This window comes from Aptenodytes forsteri, unplaced genomic scaffold (assembly GCF_000699145.1).
Source record: "Aptenodytes forsteri isolate BGI_AS27 unplaced genomic scaffold, ASM69914v1 Scaffold81, whole genome shotgun sequence".
In the NCBI taxonomy this organism is placed as follows: Eukaryota; Metazoa; Chordata; class Aves; order Sphenisciformes; family Spheniscidae; genus Aptenodytes; species Aptenodytes forsteri.
The window spans coordinates 1,267,116-1,283,966 of record NW_008795259.1 but is presented as its reverse complement, the minus strand read 5'-3'; the positions used below and the strand labels follow the sequence as shown (position 1 = coordinate 1,283,966).

General features: G+C 42.8%; 1 protein-coding gene across 1 annotated transcript in view; it reads left to right on the top strand.

Moving 5' to 3' along the window:
- The window catches only part of DSP (desmoplakin), a 77,276-nt gene extending 65,952 nt beyond the window's left edge, over nt 1-11,324 (top strand). The window contains exons 19-24 of the mRNA XM_009279162.2: nt 772-934; nt 1,583-1,666; nt 2,589-2,696; nt 3,331-3,429; nt 4,276-6,567; nt 8,130-11,324. Of these exons, the coding sequence (XP_009277437.2) occupies nt 772-934; nt 1,583-1,666; nt 2,589-2,696; nt 3,331-3,429; nt 4,276-6,567; nt 8,130-11,324 (5,941 nt within the window). The remainder of the gene's footprint in view (nt 1-771; nt 935-1,582; nt 1,667-2,588; nt 2,697-3,330; nt 3,430-4,275; nt 6,568-8,129) is intronic.
- The last annotated feature ends 5,527 nt before the right edge of the window (nt 11,325-16,851 follow it).

The following is a 16,851-nucleotide window of genomic DNA, read 5'->3' as shown; positions in this document are numbered from 1 at the left end:
CTCCTCATAAGACTTGTTCTCCAGACCCCTCACCAGCCTCATTGCCCTTCTCTGGACACGCTCCAGCAGCTCAGTGTCTTTCTTGTAGTGAGGGGCCCAAAACTGAACACATAGTTATTCATGTAAATGTATAATCTATGTGATAAGGAGTTGGTCTAATTTTTTTTTTTATTCTTGCTAATGTTCTTAGATTAAGTACTTCCAGTCAGCATTTTCCCCCTCAAACAAAGCAACCATGCTTATTCCTGAATACCCTATACCTGAGGGTTAAAAAATTCACGCTAAGAATTAAGTAAAAAAATCCCAACGATTTTTTTCTAATGCTTTATTGAACTGAAGGCATATTCTGATTGTTTGTGGGGGTTTTTGGGGTGTGTTTTGTTTTGTTTTTACTTCAGGCCAAAATCTAGTCCTATTAATAAAAATTGACCGGTTGCTGGTTGTTTTGGTGAAAATTGAGAACAAGAGTACTGAAGTCAGTCAACTTGATTCTTATCACTGCAAGGTTTTATCCATCCCTCACTTAGTTGACAGGAGGTGCCAACCTCTGGGTATTGCAGAGTTACTCAAAAGTGAGGCACTAAAAACCCATGTTGGGTGACTAATAACCAGTACAGGTCTCATGTATTTGAAATTTTTGTTCAGAAACTCCTTTTAGAGCTTCCCATAGTTTTACCTAGTTTATTACTGTGTCTTATTTCTGAAAAATGGTTAAAGAGAGAGAAAGAGAATGCACTTTCCGTTTTCTCAGTTTTCCCTGTTTTTTTCTAGATCATGGGATTTAGAAAGGCAGATCAAACAGCTGAAAACTTACCGAGATCTCTACCAGGCTCTGTGCAAATGGATCTGTGATGCCAAGCGCAGGCAGGATTCTATCGAGTCCATGAAGCTGTGCGATTGCAACACTATCATGAGATATCTACATGATCAGAAGGTATGCAGCACCTGAATGAGTTGTCTTCAATTATCCGGATTTTAGATTGTTTTGCTATTCAGAAAATATCAGTTTCAATGCAGTCTGCAATACAGTGGCCTGCTTTGAATTATAAAGTATGCAGGCTACCAATAAACACCACATGTGTAGGAGGCAGGAGAGAGGAAATATTATTATCCTCATTACTTTCTGTCAGCACTGCTACAGATTATGAACAAGACCGTTTTTGGCTCCTACACGATCACTGACACTTTTACACATCAGCTTTGAATTAATTCAAGGGACTGTATGATGGTGCAACTTATGGGACAAATTATAGCACAAAAATACAAAGCGAGGAAGTACATCTAAGCTAAAGTCGAGGAACTCTTTCTCCCCAGCTCTAGGGGTTGTTCAGTTGCTAGGTGTTCTTTCTGAGAACAACCTTCTCATGCACAGAGAGCTTGCCGTTGTAAAAGCTACACAGCTACTCATGCACAGAGAGCTTGCCGTTGTAAAAACTGCACAGCTACAGGTCACGTCAGGTCTCAGCCTCTGGGGTTGCAGTGGTCTCATACTGCAAGTGCCTTCTTATGGAGGCAGAGTGTACAGGAGGAAATACTGGCAAATCTTGAGGGAGTGCTTCACAGCTCACTTTTTTCTTGACAGAACTTGCACAGTGAAATCTGTGGGAAGCGAGACAAAGTTGAGGAGCTTCTCAAGTATGCAGATCAGTGCTCAGCTGCAATTAAGGTACTTGGATTTCAGCATTTTTATGGGGTGTGGTTTTTCATGGTCAGGTGCATCCCATTGTCTCTGCTCTGCTGGCAGGTGAAACGTTGGCTCCCTGATGTGTGTGTGCAGAAATTGCTGGGGTGAAGCACTTGTGTGTACAAAATATAATGAAAGCAATTTGTGTACTTGCCACCTGAAGACCACAGGATGATGCAGGAGATACCAGTGAGAGCTCCTCTTCAGGAGAATCAAAGCGTCCTCCTAGCCAGACCAAACTTTCCAGTTCATATGTTAAAAAAAATAAGGGAGTAGAGAACAGATTGGCAGCTTAGGAATTAGGTCTGATTAGGATCTGGTCTAGGAGGCAAGACAAATGCAGATTAGCAGGAGGAATGGTGTGCAATAGCCATGAAAACCAAGAATATACACAGGGAATGGTTTTGTGGTCTTTGCATTTTTGTTACCTTTATACCCGTGCTTTCTCCAGCTCAGTCTTACTTTCTGTGACAAAGATCTTGCTATATACATGGCATGGCATATGTGATATGAAACAGATGCAGAGACAGTTATTTCTGATGAAGTTTTCGTTGATAACAGTACCTAGACCAGTTGCTTCCATGAATTTTTTCACCTCTGGGTAGCCCTCAACTAACGGAAACACGTTTCTTCCCTTTTTTGTAAAATGTTTTTTCTCTTTTTCCATTTGTCATTCTCCTCCATGAGTCTCCACAGTGGTACTTGAACTGATGAGCTTCTGGTTATGATAGAGAATCATCTGTACATGGCCAGAGATATAAACAAGGGAAAATGTAGCTTTTTATTAAAAAAAAAACAAAACCAAAACAAAGCCAAAACTTTATTTGCATTTTGGGAAATCCAGATTCCCAGAGTTCCTTGGCAGTAAGACCAATGGGTCTTACCTTTCCCTGTTGCTTTACAGGATTATGAACTACAGGTTGCTTCCTACAGTTCCGGATTAGAAACATTGCTCAACATACCTATCAAGAAGAGTGTGGTTCAGTCTCCTGCAGTGCTGATTCTGCAAGAGGTATCTTTCTTTCCTCCTCATCAATCTTTTGAATACATTTGTTTGTCCATGGGAGCCATTGTGAGTCATATCCAGCTGTATTCTAATAATTAGCACTGTCATTGGTAATGTGTACTAAGCATGTAAGCACAAGGAACTAGTGCCGAATAGTCGCTGTGCTGTAAAATCATACTTGGGCTCATTTAGACAGTAGATTAGCCCTCAGGAATTTACCTCATTCCTATTCAATGTCCATTGCATACATATTGTGAGAAAGTAAGATTCATGCCCCAAGTGGTTTAGTTACTTTCAACCTGGGAATTAACCACTATTAAAAGTTTAACTTAGGTTACTTGTGACTGTCAGACAGGAAGAGCGTGATGAACTAGGGGATGAAGCCTTGGATTTAATATCACAGCAGCCATGGGGGAAAATAATCTTCAAAAAGAAGGTGTGGGTTTATCAGAAGGGAGAATCTATACATTTGGGGTCCCCAGAAAGTCACGTGAATTTGTGAGGAGGAGAGTTTGCTTTTTACTTTGTCAAGTGATATGTTTTCTCAAGTGGATTGGAATCCTTTAAATGGTGTGAGCCATAGGGATGTTCATATCTAACTCTGTAGTACAAGCTGCTAACGATTCTCTTTCTTTTCAAGGCTAGCGAGGCTCAGTCTCGCTACATAGAGCTTCTTACAAGATCAGGAGATTATTACAGATTCTTAAGTGAAATGTTAAAGAGCATGGAGGACTTGAAGGTAATCTGACTTTTATTTTCTTTACCTTCTATTTTTATCACAGGTTAGCAAGCTATCACTGATCAAAGACTTTCTGCTTAAGTACAGTGCAAAACAGTCCACAAAACTAAATCCTGAGCTCAGTGGTGTCCCATGAAGGAGGCATATAAGCAGTTTCATGCATCTTTTGTCAAAGAATACAGTATCTTGCAAAGTTACCTCCAAGGTTATGTGTGAGGTGGAGAACATTAGCCTTCTTGGTAATTAGGAGGTGCTCATCAAAGCACGCAAGAGGTCCTTCTCTGCCCATAAGAGCCTTGACCTCGGTGAGAGTACAGTTACCTCAGTGCTGAAAACTTGCTCCTCATGGTTAAGGGGCTACACCTCATTTCAGGCCATATCTACAGTGTTTCAAATGGAGTAGTAACTCCTGATTTGATTCAGCTCAGTGGAAAGAGAAGTGCCCATTTAAGAGGTCACATATGTGGAATGTGAATAACCTGTTTGAAAATTGTGGAGGTTCTAAATGAGGCTATTTAATACTTTGCTGCTGAACTCTTGGTACATCAGATTTTACTATCTGTATCACATCTCCCTCCTCCCATCAAGTAGCATTTCCCCTCTGAAAGTCATTATGCTGATTTCTGAATAAGGTTTGACTCTGAATAAATAAGGATTCCAGAATTTGTCTTGATGACATGAAATAAAAAAGGATTTTGAGCTGTCATTGAAGCAGAGAAAAAAATGCTCTGTAAGTTGTCAGTCTTACAAATGTATATTGTATTGCATGTGATGATTTTGGAACAGTTGTCACAAATGTTTATTTGTGTTTTTTTGTTTGTTTGTTTTTCTGCTATTGTTTTGCAGATGAAAAACACCAAAATTGAACTCCTGGAAGAAGAACTCAGGCTTGCCAGGGATTCAAATTCAGAGACAAGCAACAAACATAAATTCCTGGAGCAAAATCTGCAGAAGTACCAGATGGATGTTTCTCAGCTCAAGGCAAAGCTGATGAGTTTGGAGGAGATGAAAAGACAAGCTGAAATGGATGGAAATTCTGCTAAGCAAAACCTGGACAAATGCTATGCCCAAATAAAGGATCTAAATGACAGAATAACCAGGCTAACTTATGAGACTGAAGATGAGAAAAGGAAAAGGAAGTTGCTGGAGGATAGATATGAGCAGCAGAAGAATGACTATGACCAGCTGCAGAAAACAAGACAAAATGAGAAAGACAGCCTTGGTTGGCAAAAGTTAGAGTCTGAGAAGGTCATCAAGGAGAAGGAGTACGAGATAGAAAGATTAAGGGTTCTTCTTCAGGACGAAGGCACACGGAAGAGGGAATATGAAAATGAGCTGGCTAAGGTAAGAAACCAGTTTAGCGAGGAGATGAGTAATTTAAAGAACAAGTATGAAACAGAAATTAATATTAAGAAGACCACAATCCAGCAGATAGCTGCACAGAAAGATGATGATGCAAAAGGCCTCAGAGCCCAGGTTGACAGACTGACAAGAGAAAACAGAGACCTTAAGGATGAGATTGTGAGGCTGAACGATGCCATTCTGCAAACCACAGATCAACGGAGGAGGGCAGAAGAAGATGCCCTTCAGCACAAGGCTTGCAGTTCTGAGGTGTCACAGCAAAAGCATCAGTTAGAGCTGGAGCTGAAACAGATCATTCAGCTTCGTGGCGAAGACAACTCAAGATACAAGCAGGCTCTTGAGGAGGCTGCCTCAACTATTCAGGATAAAACTAAGGAGCTGGAAAGGCTAAAGGTTCAGCTTCAGGAAGAGGCTAAAAGCCGATGGGAGCTTGAAAATGAATTGGCTAAGGTAAGGAACAGTTATGATGAGGAAATTATTAGTTTAAAGAACAAATATGAAACTGAGATTAATATCACAAAGACCACAATTCACCAGGTCACCATGCAAAAGGAAGAGGACACAAATAATTATAGAACACAGCTTGATAATGCCATGAGAGAAAATAGGAATTTGTGTGAGGAAATTAGGAGACTGAAGAATACAATAAGTCAGACAACAGATAACCTACGGAAAATAGAAGAGAATGCTCAGCAGCAGAAGGCAGCTGGCTCAGAGCTTTCTCAGAAGAAACAGCAGCTGGAGATTGAGCTAAAACAAGTGATGCAGAGGCACTCTGATGAAAGCATGCGGTACAAACAGTCACTTGATGATGCTTCTAAGACCATTAAGGAAAGAAACAAAGAGATCGAAAGGCTGAGAAAGTTGTTGGATGTAGAAACAAGTCAGAGAAAAGAACTAGAGGATGAGAACAGTCAGTTAAAGAGAGTCCAGTTTGACCTGCAGAAAGCAAACACAAGTGCTACTGAGATGATTAACAAGCTGAGGATCCAAGAGCAGGAACTGGCCAGACTGAAAATTGACTATGAAAGAGTTTCGCAAGAGAAAAAAGGCAGGGATCAAGAAAGCGCAAAGTTCCAGAGCACTGTGAAAGACTTGCAGATCCAGAAACATAAGCTGGAGGAGGAACTTTGCAGGCAGAATAAAAATATAATGGAGGAGACGTCCAGAAGGAAGAAACTGGAGGAGGAAATAGAAGGCATGAGGAGATCTCTCAGAGAGCAATCGGTTAAAATAACTAATCTCACACAGCAGATAGAGGAAGTGTCTATTGTGAAGAAGAGGAATGAAGATGACCTTAGACACCAAAGAGAAGTATTAGACGGTCATGTGAGAGAGAAGCAGAGATATATGGAGGAGATAAGAAAATACACATCTGATATTGAGATTTTACGCCGTCAGTTGGTCCAAGAACAGGAGCAATTAAAACAGGCTCACCTACGATATGAGCACTTACAGAAGACCTCTGAGGAGAAAAGCAAAAACCTGAACGAGTGCAAAATAGAAATCGAAAGGCTTCAGTCTCTCACCGAGAACCTAACCAAGGAACACTTGTTACTGGAGGAAGAGCTGCGAAATGTTAGATTGGAGTACGATGACCTCAGAATGGTCAGAAGTGAAGTTGATGAGAAAAATACTGCCATTGCTGAACTAAAGAATCAGCTTCAGACGAGCAGCAAGCAAACCCTGGAACTTCAGGGGTTGATTAATGATTTACAGAAAGAAAGGGAAAAATTGAGACAGGAAATTGAAAAATTCCAAAAGCAAGCTCTAGAGGTATTCACACATATTTTGATCCCGGCTTTACTGTCTCTCAGATATATAATTAATTGCAGTGTCCGTTTGAATCAACTTAAATCACATTTCACTGTTTAAGTTCACTGTACTTGTGACTAATATCCCCTTTATGGCCCTTCCCCTGGTTCATTTTTAAACAAAAATGGCAGGATTTGGCCACTTTCTTAGCCTCTTTACTCCCTGGGAGCTGTGCTAGGGAGCCATAAGCTGTCTTGTCGTCTAGCTGAGCCTAGCCCTCAGCCCTTGCCCCAGGAGAAAACCTGGGTCTGCCAGTCTCCACCAAACCATCCTAGGAGAAGATGAGAGTACATGGAGTACCACTGTGCTTTAGCTGTACCCTGCTGGCTGTGTGCTTCCCCAGGCTGTTTCAGCCAGGAGGGGTTAAAGCAGTCCCTTGAGGCTGACCTGAGTGGTATCACAAACTACACCAGCTAAAAACCCCAGAACCAACAAGCTGTCAAAGTGCTGCTTAGCTGGGTAAGGGGTTGACTACAAGTGAGAATTAAAGATGATGTTGTCAGCTGTACCTAAGGTACTTAAAGCCTACATTTCATTGACTCTTTTGGGGATTTATGTTCCTAAGGGCATTTGCAAATTTTACTATTGGCCCTTATTTCTTAAACTTGAGGCGACAGCATAAACAAATTAGAGAAAACAGTTTTTCATATTTCATTCTTCTGCCTGGTTTCTCGTCCAAAGAGCTACTGTTTAAATATATACAAATGTTTCTTTGCTTTTTCCTATACTTGCCCTTTATACTTCTTTTCTCATTTCCATCCTTTCTCAGCAATTTTTTCCTTTATTCAGTTTTTCTTTCCTTTCTTTTAAAAATCTTAATACTGATTTTTCAAAAATACTAACATTTAGGATTATCTGACATCCGTGCATATATATATATATATATATATGCGTGCATGTATTACAAATATATAAACTTGTATCCATTTAATATGGACTGCATACAAATGTGCATGCTTATAGGTGTTTGTGTATGTGTATACATATATGAAGACATTAAGTGAATTAAAATGTAAAGCAACACAGGTAAAACTGTTTGGAGTAACATGTGAAACTAATAGGAAAGTGAAAATTGAGTCATATATTTCCTTTTTATCCATGTATAGATCCAGTCCTTAGGGGATACAAATGCACCCAGGTTAGTAGGACTATGCTGGGGTACATCTGCTGAGCATCAGACTCTTTATGAGTCTTGAATGCTCTGTGTATGTGTAGGTGTACTATGAGAAGTATTAAAAAGTAATAAAGAGCTAACTAAATCAGCAGAAAATCAAGGCTATGGGTAACAGAATGGAGTCTCTGGTGGTACTAGAGACACTGTCAGTGAAAGGACAATGTACCTTCACTGGTTTATGTGTACCCATGGTCTTAGGTAAGGCACTGCTGCGACTAAAATGTTTTCCAGTGGCAGCTTGCTGCAGGTTAAATGACAGGCTGAAGAGCATTGTAAGTGGAGAACATAACTCTAACCAGCATAAACTCTAACCGTCCTCTCTTCATTTATTTCTTCTTTGAAATTGTAGGCATCCAACAGGATTCAAGAATCCAAAAATCAGTATAGTCACATTATGCAAGAAAGAGAAACCTTGCTGATAAAAATGAGTGCTTTGGAGCAAGATAAAGCCAGGCTGCAGAGACTAGAAGAGGAGCTGAACCGTTTGAAAGTTACCCTGGAATCAGAGTCTCGTTTGAAGCAACGCCTGGAAAGTGAGAAGCAACAAATCCTGAATGACCTCAATCAGTGGAAGAGCCAGCACTCCCGGACAGAGGAATCCATAAGGAAGATCCAGTGTGAGAGAGAGAAGAGCGAGAGGGAGAAGAACACCCTGAGGAGTGAGATTGAAAGGCTGCAGATGGAGATCAAACGGATCGAGGAGAGATACCGGTGCCGACTGGAAGAGACCGCTGTCAAAAACCAGTCAGAGTTGGAGTCCGAGCGTCTCAGGCTGCAAAGAGAGATCGAGAAACTCAAGCAACGCCCATATGGGTCCCACAGATCTACACAGACCGAGGAAGACTTTTGTATTGATGCCTCCAAGTTGCTGTTCAGTGGGCTGCGGAAGAAGATCACAGCAATGCAGCTGTATGAGTGTCAACTGATAGACAAACTCACACTGGATAAACTGCTAAAGGGGCAGAGGTCAGTGGAAGAAGTCACGGCTGACATTGAACCCTACCTCAAAGGGGCAGGTGCTATTGCAGGGGTGTCTCTTTCGCCCAGACAGAAGTACTCCTTTGTTGAGGCCAAACGGAATCAGCTGCTTACAGCAGAAAATGCAGTCCTGCTCTTAGAAGCCCAGGCAGCAACAGGAGGCGTGATAGACCCACACCGAAATGAGATGTTAACGGTGGACAGTGCTATCGCCAGAGATCTGATCGACTTTGATGACAGAGAACAAATCTATACAGCAGAAAAGGCTATTACAGGATTTAAAGATCCTTTCTCGGGCAAAACTGTGCCAGTATCTGAAGCCATCAAGAAAAACTTGGTTGACAGAGAAACCGGGATTCGTCTTCTTGAAGCCCAGCTGGCTGTAGGAGGGATTGTTGATCCTGTCAACAGCGTTTTCCTACCCAAAGATATAGCTTTATCCCGTGGGTTGATTGACAAAGACCTGTACAGGATCCTAAACAACTGCCAAGGCACTACAAAGAACTTCATTGATCCCACCACCAAAAAGGCAGTCACTTACATGCAGCTGAAGGAAAAATGTAGGATTGAACCACACACTGGTCTGCTCCTCCTCCCAGTGCAGAAGAGGAGCATGTCATTCCAAGGGATCAGGCAGCCTGTCTCAGCCGATGCACTGCTCGAGGCTGGAATTATTAAGGAATCAACAAGGAACGACTTGGAAAGAGGTGCAATTACAGTGGAAGAAGTGAGTGAGAGAATTATTGATTTCCTTCAGGGCTCTAGCTGTATTGCGGGTATCTACAATGAGGCTACTAAAGAGAAACTTGGCATTTACCAGGCTATGAAAATAGGTTTGGTTAGACCGGGGACAGCCCTTGAACTCCTAGAAGCCCAGGCAGCCACAGGGTTCATAGTGGATCCTGTCAGCAATGTGAGGCTGCCCGTTGAGGAAGCTTACAAAAGAGGCCTTGTTGGAATTGAATTTAAAGAGAAACTTCTCTCTGCTGAAAGAGCTGTCACTGGGTACAAAGACCCAGAAACTGGAAACATCATTTCCCTGTTTCAAGCAATGAACAAAGAGCTTATAGAGAGAGGCCATGGCATTCGTTTGCTGGAGGCCCAGATTGCTACCGGAGGAATCATTGACCCCAAAGAGAGCTACCGCTTGCCAGTAGAGACGGCCTACAAGCGTGGCTACTTCAATGAAGAGCTCAACCAGATCCTTAGTGATCCAAGTGACGACACCAAAGGGTTCTTTGATCCCAACACAGAGGAGAACTTGACCTACTTGCAGCTGAAAGAAAGATGCATAAAGGATGAAGCAACAGGGCTCTGCCTTCTACCCCTGAGAGAGAAGAAGAAGGTGGTGCACACCTCGCAGAAGAACACCCTTAGGAAGCGCCGGGTTGTCATTGTAGATCCAGAAACAAACAGGGAAATGTCCGTGCAGGAGGCATACAGCAAAGGCCTCATAGATTATGACACCTATACAGAACTAGCTGAACAGGAGTGTGAGTGGGAAGAAATAACTATTACAGGATCAGATGGTAGCAGCAGAGTAGTCCTTGTTGACAGAAAAACAGGTAGCCAGTATGACATCCAGGACGCTATTGATAAAGGTCTGGTTGAGAGGAAGTTTTTTGACCAGTACCGTTCTGGCAGTTTAAGCCTGACGCAGTTTGCAGACATGATTTCCTGCCGTAATGGCACTGATGAGGTGTTTCGGCATGAGTCGGTGACTCGGTCTCCCACAGTGCTGAGTGTCAGGAGTTCTTCCTCGCTGATCAGGAGCGGTTCTTTCTCAGAGACCCCAGAAGAGTGCAGTCCCATTGCAGCCATATTTGACACAGAAAACTTGGAGAAAATCTCCATTTCAGAAGCCATACAACGGGGCATTGTGGATAGCATCACCGGGCAACGGTTACTTGAAGCCCAGGCCTGCACAGGGGGCGTAATATGCCCTACCACAGGCCAGAGGCTTTCGCTTCAGGAAGCCGCCAGTCAAGGCATCATTGATCAGGATATGGCCACACGGCTCAAACCAGCTCAGAAGGCCTTCATAGGGTTCGAAGGCATAAAGGGTGGACGCAAGAGGATGTCAGCAGCTGAAGCAGTGAAGGAAAAATGGTTGCCTTACGAGGCTGGGCAGCGGTTCCTTGAATTCCAGTACCTCACTGGAGGTCTCGTGGACCCAGAAGTGCGTGGAAGAATAAGTACTGAAGAAGCCATTAGGAATGGATTGATTGATGGTCGCGCTGCCCAGAAATTGCAAGACACTAACAGCTATCCCAAAATTCTGACCTGCCCCAAGACCAAGCTGAAAATATCCTACAAAGATGCAATGAATCGGTCAATGGTGGAAGACATCACCGGGCTTAAACTCTTGGAAGCAGCCTCGGTTTCATCTAAAGGCATATCCAGTCCCTACAATGTCTCCTCAGCACCCGGATCACGCTCTGGCTCTCGCTCTGGCTCACGTTCAGGCTCACGCAGTGGGTCTAGGAGGGGAAGCTTTGATGCATCAGCAAGCTCTTCATATTCTTACTCATACTCAACCTTCAGCAGTGGGTCTATTGGGCGCTAATAACAAGTGAGGGAATGTGTCTGCATTTTAATATCGTTTATATTATTCTATATCCCCTTTCCTTAAACAAACAAACAAAAACAAACAAAAAACCCCACAATAACAAAGCAACCCAAAGCAAGCCCCTTAAGTCTTTTCTAGGTGCGTTCAACTTCTCTTCTGAAAAAGCTGTAAAATGCTTTAATGCCAATTTATGGAATATAGATTAGGGGATGCAAAAAGTCATATTTGTGAGTTTTGAGTTTCAGTTCTCATTTCCTTTTAGTGTTTGGATTTTAATTGGTCTCTGTATATTTTAAATACTCTGTCACGTGCCTTCTCCTGTTATCTCTGTCAGCCCATAAGCTGATAACTGAGGTTTGAAAGTCTTGCAGTAGTTAATTTTTTTCCACATAGACCTTTTTCAATTTGCTATTATGAAGAAAAAAATATTAACAATATGGACAGAAAATACCTTTAATATTGGTTTAGAATCTATACTATAACATGAAAAGCTCTGTCTTCCACATGCTCTACTTCTCTATGTTTGGCTAGCCATTTTCTTAAGTATAACTTGGTGGATATAAAGGGCTATTATTAGGCTGGGCTTTTGTTTTACTGTTACCCATATATATTTTCTACTGTTTTGCTTGATTTCCATGTAATGAAAAAAAAACCCTCTAACTGCACCAAGTGAGCTATTCTGGGCAATAAACTTTTGAAGTTTTAAAGTATTTGTTGTGTGCTTATTAAATTTAGCTATGGACATTCTTGGAGGTACGGATTAGAGAAAGAACCATTTTAAAAAGTAGCAAATACTAGCTTTGTCATAAAAATAGTGTACAGGCACATTATTTTTCATGATGCTGATCCATCATTTTTATGAATGTGGATTTCTGATCCTGTATTTTCAGTGGGAAAATGAAGATAGCACCAGTAATGGAAACTCTGCCCCTAGAAGCAGAAAGCCTGTTTCTGCAGTTGGTTATAGACTTGATGATGACCAGAAGCGTATTTCTTCTGCTCGTGATCCAGCCCATTGTCTCTGCAGCTACAAGGAATGGAGTCAGATTCTCCCTTACACATCCGTGTAACTTTGGACAACGAGCAGAACAAAGATAGAGTGATGGAGCTTAGCCGACTGGTATGGTGGCCCAGGAGGATCTTTCAAAATCTGAACAATCACCTCCTGTAATGTCCTCCCACCTCTTCTGCTGGCTCCTGAAGGCCTAGGCTGAGAAAATAGCAAGAGTATATCAGTGTTTGGATGATGCCTTGCTGTTGTCAGTTCTACGTAGGCTGTTGGCAGCCTGCTGACTCCTTTTATCTGAGCTGAGAAAGCTCCTGAGCTGAGAAACCAGAGCAGGACTACGTGACCACAGGATCAGAGGACACAACGTGCTTTGAAACCACTTCAGCTGCCATGAATGTTCTTCAGCCAGACCAGAAAATTATTTGTATACATCGAGACTGTCCTGCCCTCTCCCATTTGCCACACAGTGCAGATACCTCTGGGTAGGCACTATGTTCTTAGCCAGGTGATCACTTAACAGGATTTAGTATGGTTTTAGACAACTGCTAGTACAGAGCTTTAATGACAAAACTGTTAGTATAATTTCCCAGTACCTGAAATAAATTCTTCCTGTAAGTAGTTGAAAGCGTTGCCTGAAGCACGTACCTGCTTTTAGCCACGTGCCGTGCAGGAACTCCACCTGTCTGAATTTTATCCATTGCTACGGATAGAAGGAAGAAGCTGATAGGCACAAATGCTAATCACTGTTAATGATGCTGCCTAATTTTTGTAGCATGTTCCTTTTCTGCAGTAAGGCATAGCATGAGTTTCGATACTGCTGTCTCTGGCTAAGGCGTACCTTCTAGCCTGAAAAGCATTTCCAGTTTTTTCTAAAGATGAGAGCTGTGTATAAAATCTCTGCCATATATGAAGTGTCACCGGTTATTGGACTAAGAGATTAAATGGGCTGGTACAAGTCGGTGGTAGAGACCTCTATAGAAAGTAGGTGAGAAAGTGTATCCCATCTAGGAAACTCCACAGCTCTGGAGGTTTCTCTCTACAGCTGAAGTTCATTATGTTCATGTGCTGTAGAGGAAGATCCAGTGTCTGAACAGCTTTCTGACTGACTGCTAAGGAGAAACAGCCCTATAAAAAGGTCACTGCTTTATTTAATCCCAAGCTGTTTCTGAAGTTTTAACTGGCTAGGAGGTTCATGGGCTCTACAGTAAAAGTAAAATTGGTCATTACCAAAGGAAAGCCTGCTATTGGGTGCATGCACCCCTGCAGTTTGCATGGGCTGGGGAATCCTGTGCACTATTCATGGCAGAATTGCCACAGGACTGGGCTTATGTTTTGCACAAGACATTCCTGGCATCTCTGTTAGGTTGTTTAAAGCTCCATCTTTACATATTACCTTTTCTACTGCTGGATCTACCTTCTGTCCTATTGTGGTGGCCTAAACATAAGACCATCTCCCAGAAATGATAACAACACTGCTTTCTCCTCGCACACCCTCCAGCAGCAGATGCTAGTATGGCATTAGTCATCTGTGGCCTTATACGGCCAGAGGTGTTTGGTGCAGGAGACCCAGGTGCCCAGGCCTGAGTAGCAGCTGAGCCAGAGTAGGCAGCAGGTGGGGGCAGGATACTGATAGCACGGGGTGCTGAAGAGGTAAGTGGAGAGTTTTCCTCCACTGTAAAAAGGTGCTGAGGAAGGAGCTTAAGGAAGAACCTCCAGAGCTGAAGTTTGGCAGTTGCTGTGCGGAGGTTAGCCAGCAGAGAGATACGCGGCAGGTGAGTGGATCCAGAGGGGGCAGGGCGTTGTGGAGCCGAGGAGAGTCGTTTTGCAGCAGTGCCTGGTGTCTGTGAGATAGGAGAGCCATGCCTGGGGTTTGAAGAGCAGGCCGGCTGTGGTTTGTTATGATGTGATGTGGTGGGGGTGCTGCGGTGGATTTGGGGCAGGATGTTCATAGGCTCTGTAGCTCTTTTGCACCAAATGTGAAATTAACCTTTTTCATACATTTTTTAAAAGCAAGACTGGCAACTTTGGATGATCTCTGCTGCTGAGACAGTAATTCCTTAGTACTGAAAAGCCAGAATAAACTTGTTGGCCCAGCCTGTGGCTGTGAGCACTTCCCCACGCAGGAGGAGTGCTGGGCTGGGTGTACCCATCAGCAGCCATGTGGTTTGCAGTCAGTCCTCTGAATTTGCTGTCTCCTGCTTCCTCCCCGTGCCTTGGGGTAGGTGATGCTCACCCTGTTCAAGGGCAAATGGTTGCCCAGTGTGCTGACTCGGCTGCTATGGCTGGGGAGGCTTCAGTCATCAGCAGGGTCAACTCCCTAGAAAATTGGGCTTTGCTCTGAACAGGATGGGAATTTATTTCTGAGACTTTTATTGATGGAGTTAATGGTCTTGATGTCGTGAATTTGCTGTCCTTCAGCTTGAGGCTGGGAAATGACTGCTGCTTAGGACCCAAAGTATGTAAGGTACCACATGGTTTGCACAACACAGCAGCGCTCAAGCCAGAAGTTTGTCTGTCTTACGCTCTTTGGAAATGTGCACATGCCATGGTTAATTAATAGTCTAGCCTTATGAATATGAAAGAGGGGTGGGGAGATTTACAGAATAGCAACTATGTGACTTAGTGTAAAATTGTCTGAATTATTATTAAATTATAAGTAACACAGAGGGTGGGTTTTGGTTGTTCTTGGGTTTTGTGGTGTTTTTTTTTGTTTTTAGGATTTGTTCCAATTTCTATACAACTTTGTAATATAAATCTGGAACAGTCATTTACTTTGCTGAAGTTTCTGTGAACTTAGGCTGTTCTTAGATGAGCAGAATTTACTTGTCATGTGTAACTGTCTCAGAATAATGCTATACTTGAAAACACTTTTTTTACATACCCAAACAACTTGAGACCAATTCCTAGGCCCCTCAAGGCAGGCTGCGTGTAGGCTCTCCGCTTCTTTCTGACCTGTGTTTGCTCGCCTGGTGTTTAATGATTATGCACCTGTGATTTGAGGTTAACTCTTTCTTTTTTTTTTTGTCCTCACAGTTGCTACATATATAACTGCATCATATAATTTAAAAAAAAAGCAATATTTGGGTTCCATTCATTTTTCCCTCAGAGCCAGTTTCCACTTTAGTAGTTCATGAGCAAAATATTTAATGGTAGAGTTAATCCAGTGGGAGGCTCCGTTAGGAGAGCTGAACATCCATCTGTTAATACATCAGATATTTAAGTTGCTGATCCCTCTGTAGATTCCTGTTCTGTTGGCAGGCTGGTGATGTATGTAACACAGTCCTTTGCTTCACACAGTCCAGGTGCATCTGGTGAACCAGGGAGTGCTGGATGCCCAGGGTGGCCACTGTGTCTGGGGGGGATGTGTTTCTCCTGGCTGCCTATCTCGGGCAGCCACAGGATGTCCAGGAGACCCTGAAAAGGGAAAATAGGCTGAAAGAGTTGACTCCTCACCGTCCACCACAAAGTCATCTGCTCATGCTGCTCTGACCAGGAGTGACTCCATGAGAAGTGGTGAAAATATACTAGTATAAAATTTGAGGAGGATCTGAATCTAGCACGTGCTTCAGAGAAAATCAGTATCATGAGCAAATGGTGAGCATTAGGATGTCAATGGGAATTGAGCAGCGAAGCACTGGGGATGCCTTCTCTTAAATGCTGCACCCTCCTCATGCAAATGGACTAGGGGGTCCTCATTGCTTACTTGGTATAATTGGGGCAAATAACTCGGCAAATAATTGGGGGGGAGGAAGGAGGGAGAGGAGTAGGAGGAATACACTTATCTATAGCCTGGGAACTTTAGAGCCTCCATTTCTTTCAGGTTGCTATTAGAGCTTCCGATCCAATGTCTCCAATATTATTCAACTTATCTGTGGACCCTCTGCTGTGCAAGTTGGAGGAGGAAGGGCGTGGGTTCCAACATTGTTCGACAAATATAACAACCTTGGCCTTTGCAGATGACTTGGTTCTATTAAGTGAATCCTGGGACAGATTGCAGAAAAATATTGACATTTTAGAGGTCTTTTGCAATCTGACAGGCCTCAAAACACAAGAGAAGCACCATGCCTTTTACATCCATCCTACATTCTACATGATCAATGATTGTCCAGCATGGACAATAAATGGCACACCCTCAATATGACTGATCTGGGTAGTTCTGAAAAACTATACTATATAAAACTACTATACCCAGGCGGGTATACCTACGTATAGACCCGTGGGTTGGAATATCTAAGCCAGAACTACTAGAAAAACTGAATGAATGGTTAAAGCAGATTGGGCAGGCTCCATTGAAGCTGTTTCAGAAAGTGGACGACTTGAAGGGATGTACTATCCCATGACTGACGTACTTAACAGACCAAACCGATGTGAAAGCTACATACCTACAAAACCTTGATTTGGCAATTCGAGCAGCCGTCAAGGATTGGTTACGCCTATTTACCTGCATGTGCCTGTGATGCCATCCTGTATGCCAGCACTTGGGATAGAGGGGTGGGTATTACCAGACTTTCTGGA